Source organism: Pundamilia nyererei, unplaced genomic scaffold (assembly GCF_000239375.1).
Source record: "Pundamilia nyererei isolate P.nyererei 1_Seehausen unplaced genomic scaffold, PunNye1.0 scaffold00040, whole genome shotgun sequence".
In the NCBI taxonomy this organism is placed as follows: Eukaryota; Metazoa; Chordata; class Actinopteri; order Cichliformes; family Cichlidae; genus Pundamilia; species Pundamilia nyererei.
Genome location: NW_005187441.1, coordinates 847,909 through 872,392, shown reverse-complemented (window position 1 = coordinate 872,392; position 24,484 = coordinate 847,909). Strand labels below are relative to the sequence as shown.

General features: G+C 43.2%; 1 protein-coding gene across 1 annotated transcript in view; it reads left to right on the top strand.

Annotated features, from left to right (window-relative positions):
• Nucleotides 1-23,210, top strand: part of LOC102209165 (partitioning defective 3 homolog B-like) — a 100,674-nt gene extending 77,464 nt beyond the window's left edge. Inside the window, exons 10-11 of the mRNA XM_005730904.1 lie at nt 4,694-4,770; nt 21,921-23,210. Of these exons, the coding sequence (XP_005730961.1) occupies nt 4,694-4,770; nt 21,921-22,338 (495 nt within the window). The 3' untranslated portion in view covers nt 22,339-23,210. The remainder of the gene's footprint in view (nt 1-4,693; nt 4,771-21,920) is intronic.
• The last annotated feature ends 1,274 nt before the right edge of the window (nt 23,211-24,484 follow it).

Sequence of the window (24,484 nt, the reverse complement as noted above, 5' to 3'; positions counted from 1 at the left end):
AGGTGTCTTTATGTTTAAAACTCCAGCTGTCAGCAACTAGTGGCAGCAGTAGTTAGATACTCTTTGGCTCACAGGTTCCTGCTTTGTTTGGTGTTCTCTTCTACATGTGCCTCATATTTACAGCTTCTTTCCCCTGTTCTGTTTTCTCTCCCTCTTATCTATTCTATCTCCTCCCACGGGGGAGTCAGCAAAATCTCATCACAGTGATTTTTAGGGAGGGTGGGGGGAGAGAGAGGATGGATATCGGGTGGGTTCCGCCTCATCGTGCCAGTCGGATGCGGGGCTCGCGGGGTGATGTTGCCAACAGGAGGTGGGCATGGGGTGCCAGGCACAGGCTCCTACTGAGACACATGCTTAATTAGCATCCGAGATGGATGGAGGGAGGAAGAAAAGCATGGATGGATGGCAATACAGGAGGCTAATTATGCAGTTTGAAAAGAGACGGCGGAGTAAAGCGTCTTGGAAAAGGCGAATCTTAGCATCTCAGTCAGAGAATGAAAGCGCTGCTCAGGCATTGTGTCAAAGCACTTGGACTCTCATTTGAGGCTTATTGTATATATGAACATCACAAATTTCCAGCACAGCCAAAAGTGCTTCAAGAAATTCATTTCCTGAGCTCTGGCAATGCTTTCTGATGAATGCGACAGCTGCGCTGCTAGAGCTGAGTGGTGTGTGTTTTTCAATGCGTATCATCTGGCACTGTCAAGGCAAAGCTTTCTAATTTGGAAAAATGGAAAAGTGGCATTCTGCTCATTCACACTCGCGCACGTGCCAACCATTCTGTCATTGCGAGCGTTTGTCAACTGGCGAACTGCGGCACGTGCGATGACTCGACACAATTATAGACTTTATATCCTCTGTTATGTTTAAGCTCGTTTGCTTTCCCACGATGAGAGAGTATAAAAAGCAGTCTCTGGATATTCTTATTGTAAGGTTTTAGTGCAAACTACACACAAATAAATGCAAATGAACACAGAGGAAGTGCAAGCAAGATTAAAAGGGGGGCAGATTCTGCTCATTTACTACCTTCATGTTTTTTTCCATGGCCTTCATTACAGTAGCTTTGCATGATTCATGGTTAAAACTAATCTCCCTTCTTCTGGGCCTCATACTTCATCACCTTGGTTATAACAGCTTTCCTCCGATTGGCTGCCCCTCAGAAGGTTTAAACTGCAGGTGGGTGGAGCTTCTGTGTGGGCAGTTACTTCTGATTTTTAATCTGAGCACCCACTATTGCACTAACAGTGTAAATATGACAGAAAATAAGGTAAAGCATTATTAGGTCCCCCTTTAGTTTCACCATATGGCACTACTCCCTGTCATTGGTGTGCATGTGCAGAATCTGGCTTTCTTTCAGCTACCGCCTGCACATGACATTAACTTTGGCAGTGATAGCTGCACAGGCACAGCAGCAGCCATGCTGTACATACACACAGTGTTTTATATGAAGACGTCAGGTTCATCACCATGATGCTTGAGGAAAAGTGCATTTGATCCCTCTCCACCTTTCTGAAGTTCTTTTGCTCACTGACCGCCTCCTCAGAAGTCTGACTGCTGCATTTCCCCTCTTAACCGAGATGAATTTCATATTGCTGTTTTACCAGTTGCCATGGTGAGACCGAGACTTGTTTCGTGTGTTTGTTTACTTGCATGTATGTGTCTGTGTACACCACAGCAGTATTTCAAGGCACATCATCTGGCACTAAAGCCGGCTGTCTAATTTAGGGGGAAATGGGCTTCCGTCTGAAAAGCATCCATATGACAGGCATTCATAATGTGTGTCTGGTGTGTTTGCGTGTGTGTGTGTGTGTTTGTGTGTGTGTGTTTGTGAGTTAATAAAGGGATCATCCAGACCTTTGGCTGCAGGCTATTATGTTAATACAATCAATGGACAAAGAATTTCACTCATTTTATCTAAACACACATTTCCTCCTCTCCTCATCATTCTCTTGCTTCTCCTCCTCCTCTTCCCCTTTTTTTTGTCTGTTCACAGTCAGAAGATGTATTACGGCTTGTCCAACACACAGACACACACAGAAGGTCTTCCACCTGAGTCCCAGATTCTTGCTGCTGCTAATGCCCCCTTTACCTCACATTATTATGCATCTCTTTGCATAATGGCCCCTTCTCTCGCGCACACGCTGCCATCCAAAGATGGAGAGTTCACTTTCTGACATTATATTAAAACTGCACACAGACACACACGCGCACACAGCCCTCATGACTAGCACAATATTAGCATACTATATACACACACAGGCACAAAGCCACTTCAGCGAGTCAAGTAGCAGCCTTGCCCTAGCCATAGCTCTGATGTGCTTCACTTCCTGGCTCCCATTCAGAGGCATTAGAGCTCTCTACATTACAGAGACATGCTAATGATATCTGGTAATGCGCCACTGCAGCATTGACATGCAGAATGAGTTTGAACTCATACATACATGCAAAACAGAGCGATAGACTGGTCTTGCATGAAGTCATGCGGACTCTTTTCATAGTGTGTCTGTGGTTTTAAATGCTGTGTACGTTTGCTGGCTTGCATCGTTTTGATAGCCTGGATCAAACGTACGGCTGTTTGCCTTTTTCAGATTTCCGCGTGAGCATCTGTCAAATTCACGATTAGCTTGTTTATGTCAGTTATTGTACATATGGTTGTTTTTGTGTGTTTGACCAGCTTTCTAGCGCGTGCGTGTTGTGCTGCAGTGGTGGATGGAACGTTTGACCATTGAAATGTCGATTGGGTAAACAGCCTGTGTTTGTATGTGAAAACTGAGTCCAGAATGCAGATAATTGAAATTGTGTGCTCTCCCCATGTCTCTGCCTCCACACTCCTCCCTCCTCTCGTGCCCTCAGGGGCGGCTTGTTTAAAACCATTTGTATTGTCGCGATCTTGGAGCACGAGCACTTGTATGCAGCTAAATTTGATGGTAAACGTTAGACTTAAGCTCCAATTAAGTTGGATGATGGTGTTTATGGTGCAATCACTGTGCTAAAACACCGATGCATCTCAAATTCCCCTCATTTGTACAAATCCTTAATAAAATCCAAAAATGTCTTGGATCAGGGGTGTCAAACATAAGGTCTGGGGGCTAGAATCAGCCCGCCAAAGACTCCAATCTGTCCCACTTGATGTCTTAGGCAGAGGGGCATAGATTTTAGACTTTTAACTTGTATATTCATGAGTTTTAGACCTTTTCCTGCCATTAAAGACCTCCTCATTAATAGTACACCAAAGTAAATAAATAATAGATAAACAATGAGATGACAGAAATACAGATATACTTGAGATATATGTTTTTATGGTGATTCCAAAGCATAAATTTTAATTATTACAGGACCGTCTGAGCCATTTTCTGTAATTTTACAAACCTGTTACTTACTTTTTAGTCCCAACATGTCACGCTAACAGATTTCTTCCATGTACTCCAGCAGTGTTTCAATATCATGTACAAAAACTGACACTGCTACATTTTTAAATGCTTTTGTCCAGCACGAGTCAATTTCCAGCTTCCAGTACAAAGGATGAAATGGTGAATATGATTAAAAAATAAGAGCTTCTTAGCACACCTCCTTATTATTATTATTATTATTATTATTATTATTATTATTAATATATCCTTTAGTTAAACATGTAGCCTCATTGAGATCAAGGTCTTTCTTTCCAGAGAGACCTCAACCAAAAGAAACATGCAAGGACTGAAACAGCTACATAATAAAAGGCCACATTTTACATGATCACACATTCAGAAAGAAATCTACGAGAGTCGTTGCAGATGGACAAAAATCTAATATTGGGAGCAGAGTGCACCGTGCAGTGACCTGCAAGTCTGTATTGTGGTCAGGAACATAAGAAAATGAACATAGCATGTTTATTTTTTTTTAATTGGCTCTCATGCCCTGTATGGAAATATCTGTATTCATCATGGGTTTTCTACATTTATTCACATTTCCCTTCCTCTGTAAGTAATTACAAAGAGCAGGCGATAACCTGTTATCCAGGAAAACAACGGAGAGACTTGAAGAAAGAAAGGGGGGGAAGAAATTTAGCTGATTGTTTTTCTGCTGCGGTGTTTCAGTGAGGATGAAAAGTTGACCTGAAAATGCAGGGCTGTGTACCAATCCATGTGGAAACTGTCTTTGCCAATTTATCCGCCTAAGCATGTGGACGGCTTTAATCATTCGGTCACTTCCTGGTGATGGCCTCTCTGATGAGAAACACATCAACCGTCTTTTCAAATCATACTTTAAATTTCTTCTTCTTTTTTTTCTTTACACGTGGCTGGCATGTTTGAAAGACCTGTACACACACACACGCACACGCACATTTATCAAAGGGGTACAGCATCCACTTGGAGGCGAGTGTTTATGTTACCACATGTGGGGCATTCCACGACTCCTCGCTCTCTAATTTTTGTTTATCCTGAAACCTTAAGGCTGCACACGAAAGCACGTGTGCTTTGAATGCTTAATGTACATCAACAGAGTTAAATTACCACCGGACTACTGAAATATTACTGAGGTTAAACATGTAGCCTAAGGACATGTGTGGTCTGCACTGCAGGGTTTAGCTCCTTAAATAGGCCTAAAACTTTATTTATTCTTTCAGGTGACTTCCATCGAGGGCGTTGTGGGTTCGGTGTTTGGGCCATTTTGATTTGTTTACTTACTTTGCTCGTCCTGTGTTTCCTCGCAGATGGCACCCAGAGGACCCGACTCTCGCCCTGACCACCAGTATGAAGAAATAGACCGACAGTACCTCACACAGCCCAGGTGAGACAGCTGTGTGTGTGTGTGCCTGTTTTATTCTTCAGAGCAGGAAATGAAGGGCTAACTTTTTGCCACTCCCTCCCTTTGTGTCTCCCCCACTCTCACAAGCGCACACTCACACAGAGCGCAGCACAGACTAATCCTCTTTGGAGCTTATAATTAAATCTGGAGTGTTTGCCTTGGGAGTGTCTACTCATCCCAGGAATAGGACTGATCAGCTCTCCAGAGAGCAGGGCACAGGCAGAAGGATGTCTCTCCCACAGACACACACAATCGTGGAGGATGGTTTGCTCCCATGCAGGATGTATAACCTCTAGTGTGGGTTTAATGGAATTGCACATTCCTCCTGTTTGCTTAACCGTGCTCTTGTCAAGCTATATAGCACATATACATTTGCCCAACCACGCCAGAATATTCACTGTCTTATGCGTGTAAGCGTGTGTATGCTCATGCTGAGCAAACGCCATTTTCGTGATGTTCGCGGCCCGGCAGCTAAGTGGAGCGTGGAGTGGCACTGCGCATGGAAAGCGAGAGGAGGAGAATGAGGAAAAGAGGGGACACCGGGATGGAGAGCAGGAGAGTGAGAAAAAGAGAACAGTCATTTCACGGGTTATTGCCCCTCCTGATATGACAGGCACCAGGGAGCGCAGACATCAGCACCAGCTCTGGGGGTACGAGGCGCACTGAGAATCTGAGAGAGAGAAAGCAAAGGAGAAAGAAGGACATAACCAAGCTGCGCAGGGATAGAGAGATAATCCAGCTGTAACTAGGGGGACAAACCCAAATGGAGGCAGGTTGAAGGAGATTTGAATGACCTTTGATAGACCAAAGCTTCCCTTTTATTGCACTGTGATAATCCATCGGTCAGGTTGGCAAGTAAAAGTAAAACAACTTTAAGTCATTTCAGCATCTTGGATGTGTAGATTTGAATCTCCTTGGATTTGGAGTTTCTTGTTTGGCAACACTAGAAATTTGAAGATGCTTTATTGGGAACTTGATTTTATCGGGAAAGCGTGAACGCTGTCCCAGCCAAGGATGAAATATTCCAACAATTACTGTTTCGCAGCACATGATAGTGTTAAAAGTCTAACTCTCAGCTCATAGGTGGATAAATAGATGGATAGATATCATAGACTAAAACTATTCTGGGAGATCTTGAGTCATTCCTGAGTCACTCGGAAGTTCAAAATAATACTCGGGCAGGGAAAGCATCAGTTTATATGCCGGGATGTGGAAAATGGTGGAATGATCTCCGGCACCAGAGAAGTGGAGATGCAATAGTGAATTGCTTCCAGCAATATTGCTAGCACAACTTCAGCTGTTCGCAAGCAGAGACAGCATGCTAACGCTAAGCTAGCTCAGAACCCAGAGTGATGATAAAGCTGAGTGCATGCTGACCCCAGCCCAGCAGCCAGAGCCTGAACTTCACAAGGTAACAGAAGCAGTGATGAGCAGTCTCGCTTGTAGCTTTATAGCCTCCATCTCTGTCTGCTCTACAGTAGTCGCTGTGATGATGTAATATGGCCTCAGGTTTATATTGTCAACTGGTAATTATGAGACAATGGGTTTCAGGTTGTTTTCACAGAGTAACACGAAAATAAAGTAACAAGTACTGTAACACATTACGTTTTCTGGCGAGTAATTAGTGAACATACTGGAGAAATGTGTCATACCTTACTCTCTCTTTTTTTTTTTGCCAACACTGACCTTAACAAATCAGCAACCACATTTGATTTTAGTTTGACCAATCTCCCACTCAAGACCGCCCCCTTGTGCACATCTGGACTCCTTCCAGCACAGCTGCTATTTTTAGATTGCTTTTTGTGCAATTTCATCATGAACCTCAAACTTTCTCCGAGCCCAAACATCCATTTCTGCATCAACCTGACCTGACTTTGATGTTGCCCCTGTCCTACAGTGAAATTCGAGATAAATGGCCATTGTTTTGACGCTGTGGATGGGGCCCAGCAGACGTCACAAACACACAAGTCCCTGGATCAGAATGAGTTGTCCGAGGAGTGATCTGAAAATAGCTGCAGCACTGCGCAAAGGGATGAACCTACAGAGGGAAACTGGCCATATTTTAATTACACAGATGGGCTGAGTCATTATAAATTGAGTATGTGGGTTTAGATGTTGGTCAGGCAAATCAAGCAATTTAAAGATCTTATGAAGTCTGGGAAATCTTACTATGTAATTATTCTCTATTTTCTGACATTTTTATTAAGGAAAACTTAATTAACCGATGATGAAAATAATCATTTGTACCGCCTTAGTGGTCTCTTGCTCTAAAATGTTTTTAGAGCATATAAATGATAATAACAGATGCTTTATATTAAAGTGGCCTCCATCAGATTCTCTGGCTTTCGTAATTAGACACAAACACAACAAGTGAGGTTCAAATAATGTTCATTACCTCGAGAAATTTCCCTCACTCTTATTTAACTTTCTTCATCTCCTCTTTGAAGTATTTTTGGGCCCAAGACCCATAGGATGTGATCCACTTGAAATGCATATGCTACAGTTAACACGCTTCTGGGGACATTTGAATCAGCAACAGAGCAAAAGAAAAAAAAAAGCCAGAGCAACAAAAGGCAGAGGAGAAGTGCCAGATAGAGTTTGAACACTATTCAGACTCACATGTTTGTGTTTTTGTTTCTGATGTTTCTGTAAAGATAAATCGCAGCTCCTCGGTCCCCAAGAATCCTCTGACTCTCTCTAGCATAAATACCAAGGCGAGAGGAGGAGGGGGGCACAAATATATTCCGGAATGTGCTTTATTTTTTCTTTCCTCCTCCTCCTCCTCCCTCTTCTTCTTCTTCTTCTTCTTTTTTTTCATCGTGAGGGGGAAAAACAGGAGAAAAAGGGAGAGCAGACACAGCAGTGAATTGAATGCATTTTTCAAAGTGGAGCTGAACTTTGTGCAAAATCCCCCCGGGGGCCGCCATTATTGAAAGCCATTTCCTCTCAAAATGAGTGCGGCTCCACCATTGGCCTGGCTCTCATTAGCATACATTTGGCCTGCCTTTGTGTGGAGCCGGCTGGGGCTGCAGCTGGAGGGGTGGGAGGGAAAGAGGTGAGTGTGTGGGTGTGTGTGCACAGAGAGTCCAGGAGATGTATAAAAGCATCTCACAGATGGGTGGATATGGAAAGGAGAGGTAGGAGTTAGGATCGGTGATGTGGAGGCATTAAGGGCTTCAGGTAGAAATTCAAATATTTCGCTTTCAGTCGTCGGTAACAGATTACAGTTTTCCAAATGAAAGCACTTAAGTTTAGAAGATGTTTCTTAATGTTTTTTCCAACTCTTGAATGTTTGTTGGCACTTTGTGGTTATTGTGTTGGGAAAATATGGGGCTTAGTGCTAAGGGCTACTGCATGGCAGCCAAGAAGAGAAGCTGAAGTCTGGCAAAGAGGATTTGGAAAGAGGGCTAGAAATGGCAGCATCGAGAGGTTTGCCCCAGGGGGAGGATAGTGCTGCTTTTGGCTCTTACCGCCCTCTCCACCGGCCATTAACACGGGGTGCAGCTCGACCTCCAGATTCCCCCCCCCCCGTGCTTTGGGAGGCACACACACACGAATGCCCAACACACACGCGGCCATATGGAGAATATTAACATCATTACCAATTCAAAGCAGCGGGTCACAGGCGCGACGACCCAGCCCCGGGTTATCCAATCAGAGTGCCTTCGTGACCCGTTTCCCCAAGGTGATTGGATTAGGTTGCCAGGTTGGCGTAGCAACGTTTATCTCCAGGGCTGATAATTGGCTGATTAATGTGCAGCCGATGGCCAGAGAGTCAAGAGAGCACAGGGCTTCAGTCAGGAACCACAGTGAAGCTTCTCTCACATGTGAACAATGGAAATTATCCACTGAGAAGGACACAGAGGTTGGGCAGTATGTAAAAACTGTCCATCTGGCCACAGTAATCCCCCAACAGTGTATTTGTGGAGGTGTGTTTGCCTCCCTTCCCTCACCAAAGGAAAACCAATAAAGGGCACCTCGTTGTCTCTTAAATGATCAAACAGGTGAGGGTAACATATGCTGCAAAATGGTCAGGGAACAACCTGTAACATGTGGTAGAGCTGAGCAGAAACTAGCAACAGTTGGACATAAGAATGTAGACATTTGTTCTACTCTTCCTAGTAAGTGTAGGAGGAAGACGAAATTAAACGACCAAATTCAAACAACATTCACCGGTGTGAGACATGTTGGACTCATGAAGACCTCGAGCAAGTTCATCTCTCTGCACCTGTGTTTGCACTTAGCCGTTCTAAGGATGTCCTCATGCTTGAATACTTGACAAGTGACTGAATCCTGTATGCTCTTAACAAGCACTCTCTGCTCCTCCTTAAAAACCAGGGGCCAACTTCTTGATTGTCCTTAGCATGCTGAGTATCCGCTGCTATGTGGGAAAGTGTCCCTTAAGGACTCTCAACTGACCCTCATGAAAAGTGCACATGCTCTGTTCCTGGCTTTACAGCCTCTTGGCTTTCTCCACCATGTTTCAGCACTTTTCACTCCGGTTATGTCCGGTTATTGTTGTTTTTTTTTAACAAAGTACTGCACAAATGTCTTGTGCAAAACTTTAGTTTTTTAAAATTTAATTTTAATTTTAATTTAATTTTTTTAATTGTTTAATTGTTTGTTGAATTATTATGATTAAATTTATTAAGGGAAAATAAGTAATTCAAACCTACAGGTGGCCTTGTGTGAAAAAGTAATTTCCCCCTAGAACTAATGACTTGTTGGGCCGCCCTTGGTAGCGACAACCGTATTCAAGCGATTGTGATAGCTGGCAATGAGTCTTTCACATCACTGTAGAGGAATGCTGGCCCATTCATCTTTACAGAAGTGTTGTAATTCACCCACTGGAGGGTTTTCAGCATTAACAGCCTGTTGAAGGTCATGCCACAGCAGCTTAATCAGATTTAAGACTATAACTCCAAAAAACTGTGTTTTTTATTTTTTGAGTTATTCCGAGGTGGACTTGCTGGTGTGTTTTGGATCATTGTCCTGCTTCATAACCCATGAACTGCAGGACAGACTGATGAATTTCAGTGACTTTGTTTCTCAACAGTATCTGTGGCACGATATGTTGCTTTTTGAGATCTTTTTGGTCTACTTTACTTTGTCAGACAGGCTCTATTTAAGTGATTTCATGATTTAACAGTATTCAGGCCTGGATGTGACTGGTGGATTTGAGCTCAGCTTTTCAAAAAAAATGGTTAATCACAGCTAATTCATCATTTAAGAAGGAGGGCAATTGTTACTAGCAGCGTGTCACAAAACATGTTTGTTTTTTTTGTCCAGTCTCTAAAAAAGGCCAATGATAGATAATGAGTATCTTTGCTCTCATTTCAATAAATTGCTGCATTTATTTCCCATTTCCCCTGCAAGCTATAAACAAATGAGGGCTGGCTCAAGTGCTGAGCTAAAAGTACTGTATTAAACAATTGTCACATTTAATCACTTATTTCTGCCGCACTGTTATTTCTCCAGCTGGATATAAAACCTTCGAGTCCCGCGTCTCACACAGTCGCTCTGCAAGTGTATTATCATTTTACTGCAGTAATATTGTTAGCGCCTGAAGTTTTTGAGCTCCTGATGAATTTATACGGCCTTTTCAAGGTCAGTGGAGAAATGATATTTGTTGCTGTCCCTTCTTTATTAAACCTCAATTCAGCATCTGCCAGCTTCAGGAGCGATCACCTGTGTCCCACCCGCTGCCGTCCAGCTGTCGAATGACTCACTTTAAACTTCTCTAACTCATTTAAAGTATATTGTCTCCGTAGGTCATTTCATTCCTCGGGTTCTAGAGAGTTCTTATTTCCGCTGTGCTTTTTTTCCCGCATTTGCCCCATAACAGCTGGTAATGGCTCAGTAACCGAGACGATTGGTTTAGAAGTTTGTGCGGCCCACCCCTCCCTCGCTTTATTGTTAAATAATACCAATAAATAAGCAGCCCAAGAGTATGGAAAGCAGTGTGTGTGTGTGTGTGCGTGTGTGTGAAGCACTGTGCGGGATTATTCGACTGATTTCCCAAGAGGTGCACTGACCCTTCCCTTTTTTAGGGGGCCTTTAAGACGGAGTGGGCCCATTGGTGTGCAGAGGCAGAAATGTTTGTCCCGCTAACAGCGTTTGCGCTCAGACACAGAAAGCTGTAATGGAATCAGCAGCAGGAAATGAAGGGGCTTTAACCAGCTCTGTCGCACGCTCAGCCGAGGCACCGGCGGCTCTACCTGTTTACAATAACTCCACTTTTTCAGCTTTTCCCCCCTGATTCCATCAATCCTTTTGTCTGCATTCTTCCGTCACTTCTGTTTATACGTCTCTCACTTCTCTTTGTTTCTCTTCTGTTTTTCCCATCCCTCTCTCAGGCCCTGCGCACGAAGGGGGGAAATGAAATCATGGCATTATAAATAAAACAAAAGATATATACACTTTGATGCCACAGCGGTGCCTTTAAGCTCGGTGAGAAATACAAAGTCTGTCATGTACGAGTCTGCGTGACATTTAGTCCGCAAATGCAGACGGACAGGCGGGAGTCACCGTGAATTCAAATGCTCTCCTCTTTACTCAGAATAAAAGGGAATGCAATCCAGTGGACGCACTGATAGGGCTAATAGAGAAATGTGCTGCAGAGGGCCTAAAAGTTTCTGTGTTTAGTTAAAAAGAAATCTCACCTGCTTCTGCCATCAAGTGTTGCTTTACTGCTTTCCCCCTGCACGTCTCTGTTACCCTGCAGTACTGTCCAAGAACTAAATCCAACCTTTGACTGCCTCAGTAATAGCTTCTACTTTTGCTACCATGGGAAATTGACTGTTTTGGGGTTTTTTTCTCTGGAGCAGCAGCAGCTAAATGCTTTGGATTTCAGACGAATAAATGATAGAGCCCAGAAACATGACATCACCGTCACGATGAACAGGGGCACCGAATGTCGCTGCGACTTTTACCAAAGCGCCTGTTCTTAGTTTACATACAGCCTGTTGTGCCTGCTGCATCTTGTCTCTCCTCACCTTCTCATTGCTAACCCCAAGGTCCCGTTCTGCACCTGGACCCACCGTTACCTGTCACCGATACTGTACACACTCCTACTCCCCCCGGCCACCCATCCTCACTATATAGTAGCAGCGAGTGTAAACACGGGTCCATTTAAATAAAGCACGTGCGTGCAGGTGAGAGGCAATTTCGACCGCTGTTGTTGACATAGGCTGGTTTGATTAGCAGAGCTGCCTCAGCACCCAGGACCAGAGTGGCTAATGGTTTCCTGTGCTGCGGGCCTGCTCTGTGTCGAACACTCAGCTCAGCACAGTGCCATTAGCGCTCCCACCCTGCGCACGTGCATGTGGACGAGGATAAATTTGGAGACTCTGGCAAATGCATCATACACTAATGAATATGTCAATCTGCTAAATATACTGTATTACATCCTTTAAATAAACAATCTTTACAATAACTGATGACCAGTCTGTTCGGACCAGAGGAAATAGTTTGGCTAAGGTCTCAACGTATCATAAAGAAACCTGAGAACGCAGGCACAGATGTCACTGCCTGATTTAAAGCCATTTCAGTCTGTTTGGGGTCTTATTTCTTCTAATTCTGCTGCTACCTCTGCAAATTATGACACAATAAACATTTTTACCCAGAAAAAGTGTGCGCAGACATTCATACGAATGACTGTGTGCGTGGGTGTGTTTGGCAGTGAGATGCAGCAGCTGGTTTTTTTTTTGGGTTTTTTTTAACAGAGCAATTAATGTATTTTGCATGCAACTCATGCCTGTTTGTCATCATTTGACTAACAGGTGAGCGCAAAAACCGGCAGATGTGCGAGCATATGTATCTGCATGCTCCCCTCATCTTCGCTATCCGAACATTAATAGATTCAATGTGCAAATGTCAGTCAGCTGACTTTTTTGTGAGATTGTGTCTGAGAGTTTGCAGACACTAACAGCCGTGTTTTCAGGAGACTGAGGCGTTACTTTGGCTTTCACTGCCGTCTTTTTGGTTCACGTCCCCTCAGTGAGAAGGGTCAGTGCAAAATAATCACTTGTAGTCTATGATGAATAGTTCCTCAGGCAAGTCACCTGTACAGTTCCATATAGGACCGTGCACTTGGGGTGATTTGGTAAAAATTTCAATTGTTAAGAAAAAAAACCAGCCAGCTGCACGCAGTTATTTGTCTAGCTTGTATTGATGAAAACTGGCTTGTGGCTTATTGTGAGTTGAGAGCGGCGTCCTTGGCATTCTCGTGTTGAGAATAGGAGTTTCTGAGATTCTGTGAATACCTTACCACGTAACCCTGAAACAGAAGAGGTGCAGTTCCTTTTCCTTCTTTTTTATTACTCATAGATTTGTGGTTAAATCAGAGACCATATCTGGGGTGGGGGGTGTAAAATTGTGGGCTGTTCCATAATAGTTTACAGCTTTAAATAACAGAGGCCTCCTTTTATGGTATTTTATGATTTCTGAGAAAAGTACGCATTAGCGTAGATTATGCAAAACTTTTATTTCTAACTACTGTCCTTGGAGTTCACACCCTTTTTGTCCTTTACATAATACAAATTTACATTGAGTCCTTAAATTTACCTTTATTATCTACATGTTTTAAAGGTTATTTGTGATTAATGCAAATGTTATTGTACACAAGAGTGCTGTTTCTCCACCTTTAATCATACTTTTTGCCTTTTGGAGTCGGAGTGCGCGCGTGTCTGATATACACACATGGCTGTTTTCCAGCTGTTTAGTGTACAGCACTTATGACAAATGAGGGAGAGCAGGATGGTGAAAGTATGGGGGGTCTAATAAGGCACTGGCAGTTGGGGGTGTTAATAATTTCCTCCTTCCGCTTCCTAGGGGCAGGTGTAGGATAACCCCCTCACGCGCCTACCCCCATACACACATTCTTCGCCATCTTACGGCAGAAGCGATGTCTAAATGGCCACACTCTCTCACAGTCCCTCTTGGATACTCCTGTTTTTCTTTCACTGCAGAATATGTAATCATATGCACTCCCAGCACAAATTCACATGCATAGCTATGGATGTAATATCCACTCTATCATTTTCTCTGTCTATCTCACACACACACTCACGCACACTCTCAGGCTCTCAGAGGGTGGTTGCGAGTGTGGTATATGGTGATGATGTTCTCCAAGTGTGAGTCAGATGTATTAGATGGCGTGTCATTACAGCTTTCCACTCCCGTGGTCCCCGTGGTTCACATCACACCTTGCACTGTTGCTCTATATAGACCTCAGAGGGACAGACGGGTGTCTCATCTGTCTCTCTGCCTGTCTCCTGCTAAACATAGCCTGTCTTTTTTTTTCTTCTTTCAACGCAGACAGCCTTTTTTCACCTCACTTTACACTGTCTCCATTTTCTCAAATTGTGAATGTATCACATTTGAAGAAAGTAACATTAAAATTAGATACAGTGTTTTGCTGGATTTCTAAATGGTTTCCACTCTTGTTCAAATAGAGACAACAGTTCTTTTCCTTCCGGGAGGGGGGAACCATTTCTTTGTTTTTGTTTTTTTTTCCTTTTTTTTTGCTTGATTTTGCTTCTTTTTCGTTTTTGCTTCTTGGCGGAATTTTGAAAAATGAATAAAAGCTGCAGTGTCATGTTTCTTGGAATGCATGTGCAACAGGGTGAAGAACCCAGAACCATTTTTAGGCTGCCTAACTAAAAAAATAACAAACCCAAAGTCTGATGAGAGGAAGCAAATGCGGTCAGTAAAACAGGAGGCACTATAAGCAGGAAGAGTGGGGAAACTGTGGTATCCCGACACTCAGTATACGTGTGTGTACAGCACGCAGTATGTCACTGATGTATAGAGATAGAAACATCCAAATGTCAGTTTTAGAAGTGCTGCAAGGTGAAAGCATTGTGACAGTGTGAAGCTTGTATATGGCTGAGATACAATTATGAGTAACATCAGGATGTTTGCAAGTGTCTCGACTAACGTTAGCAGCTTGCTAATTTAGCTTTTCAAGGCTAACTAGACATAAATGAGGGTGGAGACGAGAGGTGGCACACCATACAACCAGTGGCTCCTTAGTGGATCATGCACAGACCAAGACAACTGAGGTTTTGAAGTCGCTTGACTGCTAACCATTTGACGTTACTTTTTTGCTATTTTAGACATGGGACAGTAGAGGGTTAAGTCAGAGGTCGACAGCCCGCAGCCCTTTAGTCCCTCAGCTGTTGCTCGTGCAAGCTTTAAAAAACTAAACAAAAAAAACGAATGTGACATCCACGCCCCACACATGTGCAGCTCTTTATCTCCCCATTTTCTTTGGTAGGAGGGGCTAAAATGCCTATTTTGACACTCTTTTGGTGTGAAGATTGCCAGCCCCTAGTTTACGTAAGAGGAAAAAATGTGTATTCCCCAACCAGTTGGCGAGTGTTTCTAAAGTTGATGTCAGTCACTCTGAATCAGCTGCTAAAGCCTTAGATAGCCCTAGAAATTGTTCAGTGACACCCCAATAACCACCAGTCGCTAATGAAAAATGTGCATTCCCTGACTGGTTGGCGAAAATCTTCTCGAGATTGTTTGGATCTCTGGCGTCACCAATAGTTCACATGAAACACACCAACTTCTCTGCTTTTTACTACCATTCAGCTAGTAGCTACCAAGTGTTTGTAGTAAAGTCTGTGTCTTCCATGCAAACTGCACACATGTGTATCTACTAGTGACCAAAGCACTCACAAGGAGGATTTTGGTGCAGTACTCTGTTTGGCCAGTTTTGCCTGATAGCAGCCAGCAGCCTCTAGAAACTTGTCCATGTAGGCTCTCAACCGTCCAAGATATGTTAAGCTTAATTATTTGAAATGATGGCAGCTGGACTTCTTTTTGGTTCGGGAAGACGTTTGGCCTCTCATCCAAGAGGCTTCTTCAGTTCAGAAACAACTGATGGATAGTCCCAAGTATTTAACCCCATGTGGGGGTCATTTTCTTCGAAGGGGCCCTGAGGCTTGTTGACCCACTATTAAATCATGCGAGTCATCACAGCCGAGGTGTGAAGGCTCTGTAAGACATTGCTCTGTCCCATCATCATATGAGCAGTTGAGGTCACTTGAGGCAAATTATGAGCAACCAATGGCCAAAAAGTCTGGGAAAGCAAAAAATAAAAATGGACTTTTAAGTTATTTGCCTCATTAAAAGTGTCTGTTTCTTCTCCACTTGTGGTCGTTTTTAGAGTAGGGGGTATAATAAGTAATAAATAAGGATAACATAATGACAAATTGTACAAATAGATCAAACGTGACTTGGCACACTGTTAAATGTCATCTGTAAGTTACTGAGGCTAATGGCAGCTTAATAATATCACTGCTACCACATTCAGTGGTAATAACAGCAGCCTGGCATGTACTAAATCACTCTTGAAAGTCTCCCATTCTCCTTTGTGACATTCATTCAGACCTGTTTATTTGTTCCACGTCGCAAGTGGAAAACTCTCATTTGCATGTGATGTTTTAATTTTATTTTTTTATTTTGACATTTCTAAAGTGTGTGTGAAACTTTCCTGACAGCTGAATGGAAACACACCTACTGTCTGCTTGTCTCTCGTTGTCATAAGCTCCTTTCAAACCAGATTAGCAGTGCTGGCAGAGCCCCTCTAATTGTCATTACCGACAGCAAACAACATTTTAATCCGGCAGGAATCTGCCATGTTTGGCATGTTTGGGTTTTTTTTACTTTGAAATAAGTCAAAAGTAAGAGCTATGGAGGAAATTTCCCCTTTGTCCTGACTGAGCTGCAGCACAGGCATTATGCCGTTAGCATGAGACGGGTTAATCGGTACACAAGAAAATCATTTTACATCTGAGTTAATGCAAGTTGTGTCTAAAACTCAACATTGTTGGCCTCTATTCTCTTTTTTTAGGCCTCACATTTCTTTTTCCGTCTCCCCGTATTCATTTGCTACGTTGCACACAAACAGGCCCATGAAGTGCGTTACGTAAGTTATCAAGTAAACAGGGATCTCATTCTGACGCTTGGAATGTACAAACACGACCATGCACTCTTCTCTGGCTCGCGCTCTCTCGTTCACAATATTTTATTTAGCTCCACTAAATTCAATTATAATTCATGTGAAATTCAAATGTTGCATAAATCCAAAGTTGGTTGAGGACATTTCAGGTTATGACCACCCACAAAAACTCATACGGAGTTGAAGACGTCCACTCCCGTCCGTCTCCCAACCAGGCTGGAGCCAGCTGTGCGACCCAGGGATGAGAAATTCCCTAAGGGTCACCGAGGCCCATAGAAGCCCTAATCCCCCAGCTGCTTGACCGGACACACACACGGATACATGCTGTCAAATGGTGGTAGACAGTCACGTCATTACTAACACATCTATGTTTGCTTACATACAGTGCTTTCACAGCCTTAGAAGTAAAGGGTTTAACCAGTGTCCTTTACTGGTGTTGCCTGATTTCAGGTCTAATTGCCTGAAACCAGCAACTTTGTCATTATTAGGGGTTCAGTCAGTCATTGGAATGAGCAGTACAATTTGCCAAAGCACTTATCAATAAGTTGGTTGGTGCTAACTTCTCTGGAACTGCTAATACTAGTCCTGTTCACTTCTATGTACAGGGTGGGCCATTTATATGGATACACCGTAATAACATGGGAATGGTTGGTGATATTAAAGTCCTGTTTGTGGCACATTCGTATATGTGAGGGGGCAAACTCCTCAAGAGAGGTGGTGACCATGGTGGCCATTTAGAAGTCGGCCATCTTGGATACAACTTTTGTTTTTTTTCAATAGGAAGAGGACCATGTGACACATCAAACTTATTGTTAATGTCACAAGAAAAACCCAATGGTGTTCTTGGTTTCAACGTAACTTTATTCTTTCATGAGTTATTTACAAGTTTCTCTGTGTTCACAACCATTGACATGTTGAAGAGGTTAACACGTGAGGAGCGGATCGAAATTGTGTTGATATCTGGTGAACGCAGTAACCGGGTCATTGCAGCAGATTTCAATGCAAGACACCCTGCGAGACCACCCATCTCCCATGCTACAGTTAGCAAACTGCTTGCTAAGTTTCGTGAAACTGGCTCAGTGTTGGATTTGCCAAAATGTGGATGCAAGAAAACTGCCACTAATGGTCATCGTGAGCCAGTTGAATGGCCCCCAAGGTCTCCCGATCTGACCCCCTTACACTTTTATCTTTGGGGTCCTCTGAAGGTAATTGTCTATGGTGTGAAGATACGAGATGTGCAGCACTTGAAACTACGGATACTGGATGCCGTGCTGGCATTTCTCCTGCGGTGTTGCTATCAGTGTGTGAAGAGTGGGAGAAGAGGGTTGCATTGACAATCCAACACAATGGGCAGCACATTGAACACATTTTATAAGTGGTCAGAAACTTGTAAATAACTCATGAAAGAATAAAGTTACGTTGAAACCAAGCACACCATTGTTTTTCCTGTGACATTACCAATAAGTTTGATGTGTCACATGGCCCTCTTCCTATGGGGGAAAAAAAAAATGTTGTATCCAAGATATCCGACTTCTAAATGGCCACCATGGTCACCACCCATCTTGAGGAGTTTGCCCCCTCACATATACTAATGTGCCACAAACAGGACTTTAATATCACCAACCATTCCCATGTTATTACGGTGTATCCATATAAATGGCCCACCCTGTAGATTCATAAAAAGGTAGCTCTGTGGTGTATACCGCTACGGAGCAGGGGTAGCAGGCCATCCCAGCATCCAAGAGAACTCTATCGCTCCTACTTGAACTCTTAGAAAATGGACATGGCAGAATGAGATAATTTAACTATTTAGCTTTTAAAATTTTACACAGCTATAAATATTAGCACTGAAAATAAATGGATGTCAGCAAATCCAATTTTAGTGTAGCACTGAAGGGTTACTGTGATATTTGTTTGTTCTAATACTGCTTTGGCCTTATCTTAAAGAGGACCGAGGTGATTACATTTCCTGAATTGCTACTAAGCAGAGAGGTTATATAGGCGATGGAGAGACAAGTAAAGCCTAAAGGAGAAGAAGAGAAAGATGAATATGCTCGTCTGAAAGATGTGGAAATTGAAGATCGCAGAGGGAGGGAAAAAATAAGGAGCGATGAAAGAAGAACGGGGAAGCCAGCGGTGGTTCCTGTCTGTTTGGGTGGCCCTGAGCCGGATTGAGGACCCAGGTGTTCTCCCCCCTCTATCCACGTATCGCTCCATTCCTTCTCATCGCCTCCCCTGGTGGCCTTCGCCATTTAATCTGGATTAATGAGGAGGTTGACCTTCGGCTCGCTTCCTCTCTGTCTATCCCTTTCCTTTCCTGCCTTGCAGAGCTTTCCAAGCAGGACTACGTTGTTTTTACCCACATTTTATTTCTGCTTCTCTCTCCCCCATGTCTTCATTTCATATTGTTTCTTTTTCTACTTCTCTGAATCTTCTCTCTCCTCTCTCTCTTTTCAACCCTATTTTGCTCTTTATCTCAAGCCTTGGCAGTGCAAGTCTTTGTGCATGTGCAACTCCATCTTGGCTCTACTGACTGACAAAGCAGTGCTGTTCATTGTTGGGACCACCTGTGTATCCTGTCGCACTGCTCTGTTTGGGTGGTCAAGCCTCGCAGCCCACGCCGTACTGATATACGGACACACACTTAGAGAAATTCACGTCACCGCAGTCCATGAATATCCTCATGGGAAGTCTGCAAAGGCACAAGTACAGACGCACACTCACTCACAACCAAGCTGTGCGCTACCCAATCTGTGGTGAGTGAGTCCTTCTAATTGGCCAGTCAACAGGTGCCGAGCTCGACTCATGGGAGTGGACAGAGGAGACGGAGGGATATGATTACAGAACAAGGGAAAGGCTAAGCTCAAGGCTTCTGTATAATAACTGCAGCAGGAGCCAGTTTTGAAGGGTGGGAAGTAAATATCTAAATCTGTTTGGCTGTTCTGTGTTGCTGATTGATATACCACCAGAGCAATTTGAACAATAGCCAGCACTGTGCTGCTCATGTGGCGGTCAGAGCAGTTCTTAAAGTAGCAAGTAGCAACATGTTTTCCATAATCAAGGAAGGAATTATGCCAGTGTTATAGTTTTCAAACTAGAGTGCATCATGTTGTGTCCACCTAGGTCCAAGTGTCATAAGTTTGTCATGTATATATTTCGTCATAGAGGCTGAACTACAGGCTCTGTGGAGACATATGTGCCTGCCAGTTATGTTGTTACCCCATGGTCTTGACCGTGTAGACCAAGGGTGGGGGAACTCCAGGCCTCAAGGAACAGTGTCCTGCAGCTTTTAGATGTGTCCTTGATCCACTTGGCGTAGACACTAAACTATGAGGGCATCAACTTTGCATCCCTGCTCCAAGAACACTGTGCAAATTAAGACAAAGAATAACAACTACAACTTTGTTTGTGATGTCCACACAACGAAAGTATCAAATACAGCCTACTGTATCTCAGTCTGAATCAGATTATTAATTTTCTTTGGCAACACACACTACTGATCTATGTACTGCCTCGTCTCTCTTGTCATGTCTTTGTTGAACTCACTGAGTAATTACTCACTGTGTTGGATGGAAAAGCACAGGTAAAAAAGGGAGTGAACTCTGGATTTGATAACTAGTAGACTTTCTATTATCAGTAACAGCTTCAGTCAGTTTCCCATCAGTCTTGCACAATAATGAGGGGGAATTCTGGGTTATCAGTTTATCAGTATTTTTGGGATGTATTGATTAAAAAGCCTTTGTAAGGTCATGTCACTGCATCTAATCCAGGTAAAGGTCAGAACTCCGGTAGAACTTTCTTCTATCTCTTGGGTCGTGCATCTTGTGGCTTTACACAACTTCTGTTAGTCTTTTCTTTTTGAGTAAAATCCCTTGGCGTAATGGTGATTCTGAAACCTTTGCAGCTTTTGTCTAATCCATCCACAGAACATGCTCCAGATCTTTGCATAACGTCTCCCACATGGACTGATGAACACCTAGGTCATACCTTTAGCTGATGTAGCGTTTTTAATGCTTCTTTTAAGGTATTGTGAAAGAAGTTGGGCTCAAGACATTGCCCAGTATTTAGTGAGAGCGCAGCTTTGTCAATAACTACCTCCTTAATGGGAACACGTGACTCAAGGTAACTTTTGAGACGTCTTTAGCACAAAGGTCCTTATGTAATCCTGAGTACTGATTTCTAGTAAAGGCATGTTTTGATCTAGAAATTCTGACTTAGATGAGCCACATTTTATAAGTAATCAATGTGAAGAATCCTGGAAGTTCCAAAGGATTTTTTGCAGCATATGAACATATGGTAAAAATGTGTAGTTTAAATGAGATGTTTGCCAAAATGACTTTTATATAATTTGAATGCCAAAACGTATAATTTAAGATGTTGACAGTTCTCTTGCACCTCACCACTTTTATAAATAGGAGAGTTTCCCTTACAGCTAGGCTGCCGAAGACCTGACTTTTAGATTTGCTTACTCGCTCTAGCTTGACTTGTGTGTCACTCACCACTGGAAACAGCACATAAGACGGAAAACATTTGGGCCCGAATGAAAGGTGATCAGCCCTCCCTTTTCTTTTCTCCTGTGTGTCTCTCTTTTTTTCTCACCCCCCTCTCTCGCACTTTCTCTCTAGTTCCCTCTCCAGTCTCACTCTCTCTCTCCTTCCGTCTCCCCGAGCCCCGCGGGTCGCCTTACCCTGGGGTTTAGCCCCTAATCACCCACAGCTAGTGGGGAGGGAACCGGAGACTTCCAGCTGGCTGCCTCGTTATTGCAGACCCGAGGGACACACATACACACATTCCTGCACACACGAGCTAAAAACACACACACACACAACCTCATATATGCTTACCAAGGCATTTGCTGTTATCTCTTGGCATCTCTCCATCCACGGCCTCCCCCCCACAAGTCATTCCTGCCAAGGCCGCAGCCTCGCCACATAAACTGAATAACAGAAGGCGGCTTACCACAAAGGAGGCCCAAATCTCTGGCACGTCCACATCTCCAAACCAGTTTAAACTAGTCTTAAATGTTGACATCTCTAGCCTGTTAACCATACATCTATATTTGTATGTAAAATGCATGTGTCTGTCCTGACTGTTGGCGTCTAACAATCCTGCAGCCAGGACTCGAACAGAGTTCTAACAGCAACCATCTTTTTCCTTTCAGGAGGGATCCATATGATTACCCCACCCACTCCAGACCTGTGCCAAGAGATTCCGGCCCCAACCACTATCAGGACGCTCCAGGTGCGAGTAACTCGGGCCGTTTGCCAATCCCTCAGTTGAGCACCCAGCAGCCGCTCAACAATCCCCGCTACCACCCCTCTTCCCAGGCAGGACAGCAGCACCGTGCTGCCTTAAGACAGGACGTCCCTCCGTCACCCTCCGCGGGTCAAAGAGGGCGCCAGTACTACGACACCGTAGGGAGAAGAGACGGATACCGGCAAGCCAGCCCCGGCCGCTACACCAGCCCAGAGAGAAACCCTGCCGTCAAGGAGCGTTACAACAGCCCCGACCGCTATCGCTACGGTGACGAAAGACAGCCTGACCCAAGACGGAAGAATCCCATGATAGGCGCGGTTTAAAACCGTACAGATGCAAGTAACATAAAGAGAGCGTGTTTGTGAAACATATCAGCTGTCACCTGGGCCGCCAGTGTGCATCAGTGAAATTTTTGCCATATTGATTCATGTAATCAGAAGCTGTAATGCAAAAAAAAAATAGGGCTTGTTTTTTTGAGAAAGGGAGATTTGTGTGTTGTGCGTTTGTTTCCAGCTGCGTGTATCTATTTGCTGGTGTGTCGCAGTGTATAAGAAGAGGACACAAGATTTTATGATGTCGAAATTAAATGAAGTTAAATATATTATATAGAGTAAACTCCGTGCCAAACGTATACAATCAAGTATATTGAAAGCTATGAAAGCAGAGCTGACTCGCATTTTGCACATGCTGATCAAGCTGAAGGAAATTAAAGAGGGATCACCTTGACCCGTCAGACTGCTCCAGCACAGAGAGACGGGAAGCTAAAGTGGACAAACAGGAAAAGGAAGTAACACCCCCTTCTTCTTGTCCTTGATGTTTAGTCGCTTGGACTTCCTTTACATTCTGCTAACACACTGCTTCGTCCGTTTTTTTTGTATTTTTACCTTTCCTTATCTGGACGTGGCTTGCTCCGTGCTCATTAACTGTGTAACTGAATTTGCATATAAGATGAGTGATATTTTTGTAGCGCTTCTAATAAAATGTATAAATCTCGATCTGCTGCAGGCTCTTATGGTAAGCTCCTTGTAACTCGTGGAAGACATTAATGAAACATTTTATCCTTTTAACATATCACCGCTAAGAGTCACTGCACTGAAAACGAATTGTGTCAATGGTGGTTTGATTTAAACTTGCTGTCAAATAAGTGCACAACTTCTTTTTTTTTTTTGTTTTGTACAACTATTTTCCATTAAATATCTTGATAAATATTCTCAGGCTGTGCCACGTCATTTCATTTCATCACATTTCTGCTTCATTTCACCTGTTAGCTAGAGTACGCGTGTATGAAACACTCAGACTAAGACAACACCATGAGTCATCACTTTAAAAATTCATTATAATATCCAGCTTAATGTCTCTGAGCACAATCTCTAGATAAATTTGCCCTGTGAGATGACTGATAAGAGTAGCCAGCATTCCGATAATGACTAAATCATCTTCAACAATTAGAGGCAGGGAAATCTCCACTGGAAAATGATTACTGCCCAATTTGCTCTCAGAAATAAAGATGGCACTGATTGGTGAAATTAGACTTGAAATGGGGAATAATTAGTGTGGAGAAGGCTTTTTCTATCAGTTTAGGTTTAATTAGCATCGAGGCCCATAAGGACCGGGCCTCTCTGCGTTCCCCTGACCCTCTCCTGTCTGAACTGGAATAGACCTCCAAACAGACGAGCACAGGCAGATAAAAGCTGATCGATCCTTCTCTTTAAACCAGTTTTAAGCAAATTAACTATTTCCCAAAGACAGGAAACAGGTAAGACTTCAGAGGAGATGCAGCCTGTCTGACTAAGTACTAGTATAAACAAATGCTTATTTTGACACATATCATATATAGTAAGAAATGCAGTGCTTGTCACAAACTAGAATAGATGAAAGCTGGATAAACAAGCAAGGGAACCACCAGCTGTCTGCTGAGCATCCTGTGAAGACAAAACTGTCAGAAATTGTCCACAGTTTCTTCCTAATAGATCTACCTTGAACTAATCAAGCACAGGCAGGGGAAACTAGTGCATCTGTAATAGCCTGTTTGATTACACAAGCTGTTATAGAAAAGTTTTAAGTGAGTCAGAGTAAGAAATTAAGTCCTCCAGAAGTCTCTTATGTTTTATACTCATAGTCCCCATAAAGGAGACACTTCTGCAGTAGCTGAAGGCGTACATGGTAAGATAAGCTCAACTCATCTTTAAAAAAATACAATTAAATTAAAGAACTGAGCGGACCTCTGTGTGATTAAAGCAGAAGGTTATAACCATTTAAAGCCACAATTAAACAGCAGACATGCAAACCTACACAACTGATTCATGTTTCTTAACTTCATGTATTTGTTTTCAGTATGTGAAAACCTAATGTTAATATCTGTAGGAGTATGGCTAACAGCTAAAATCATTAGCTAGCAGTATAGATAAACATGTTAGCTAAACCTCCTCACATGCTATATACAGGGTGGGCCATTTATATGGATACACC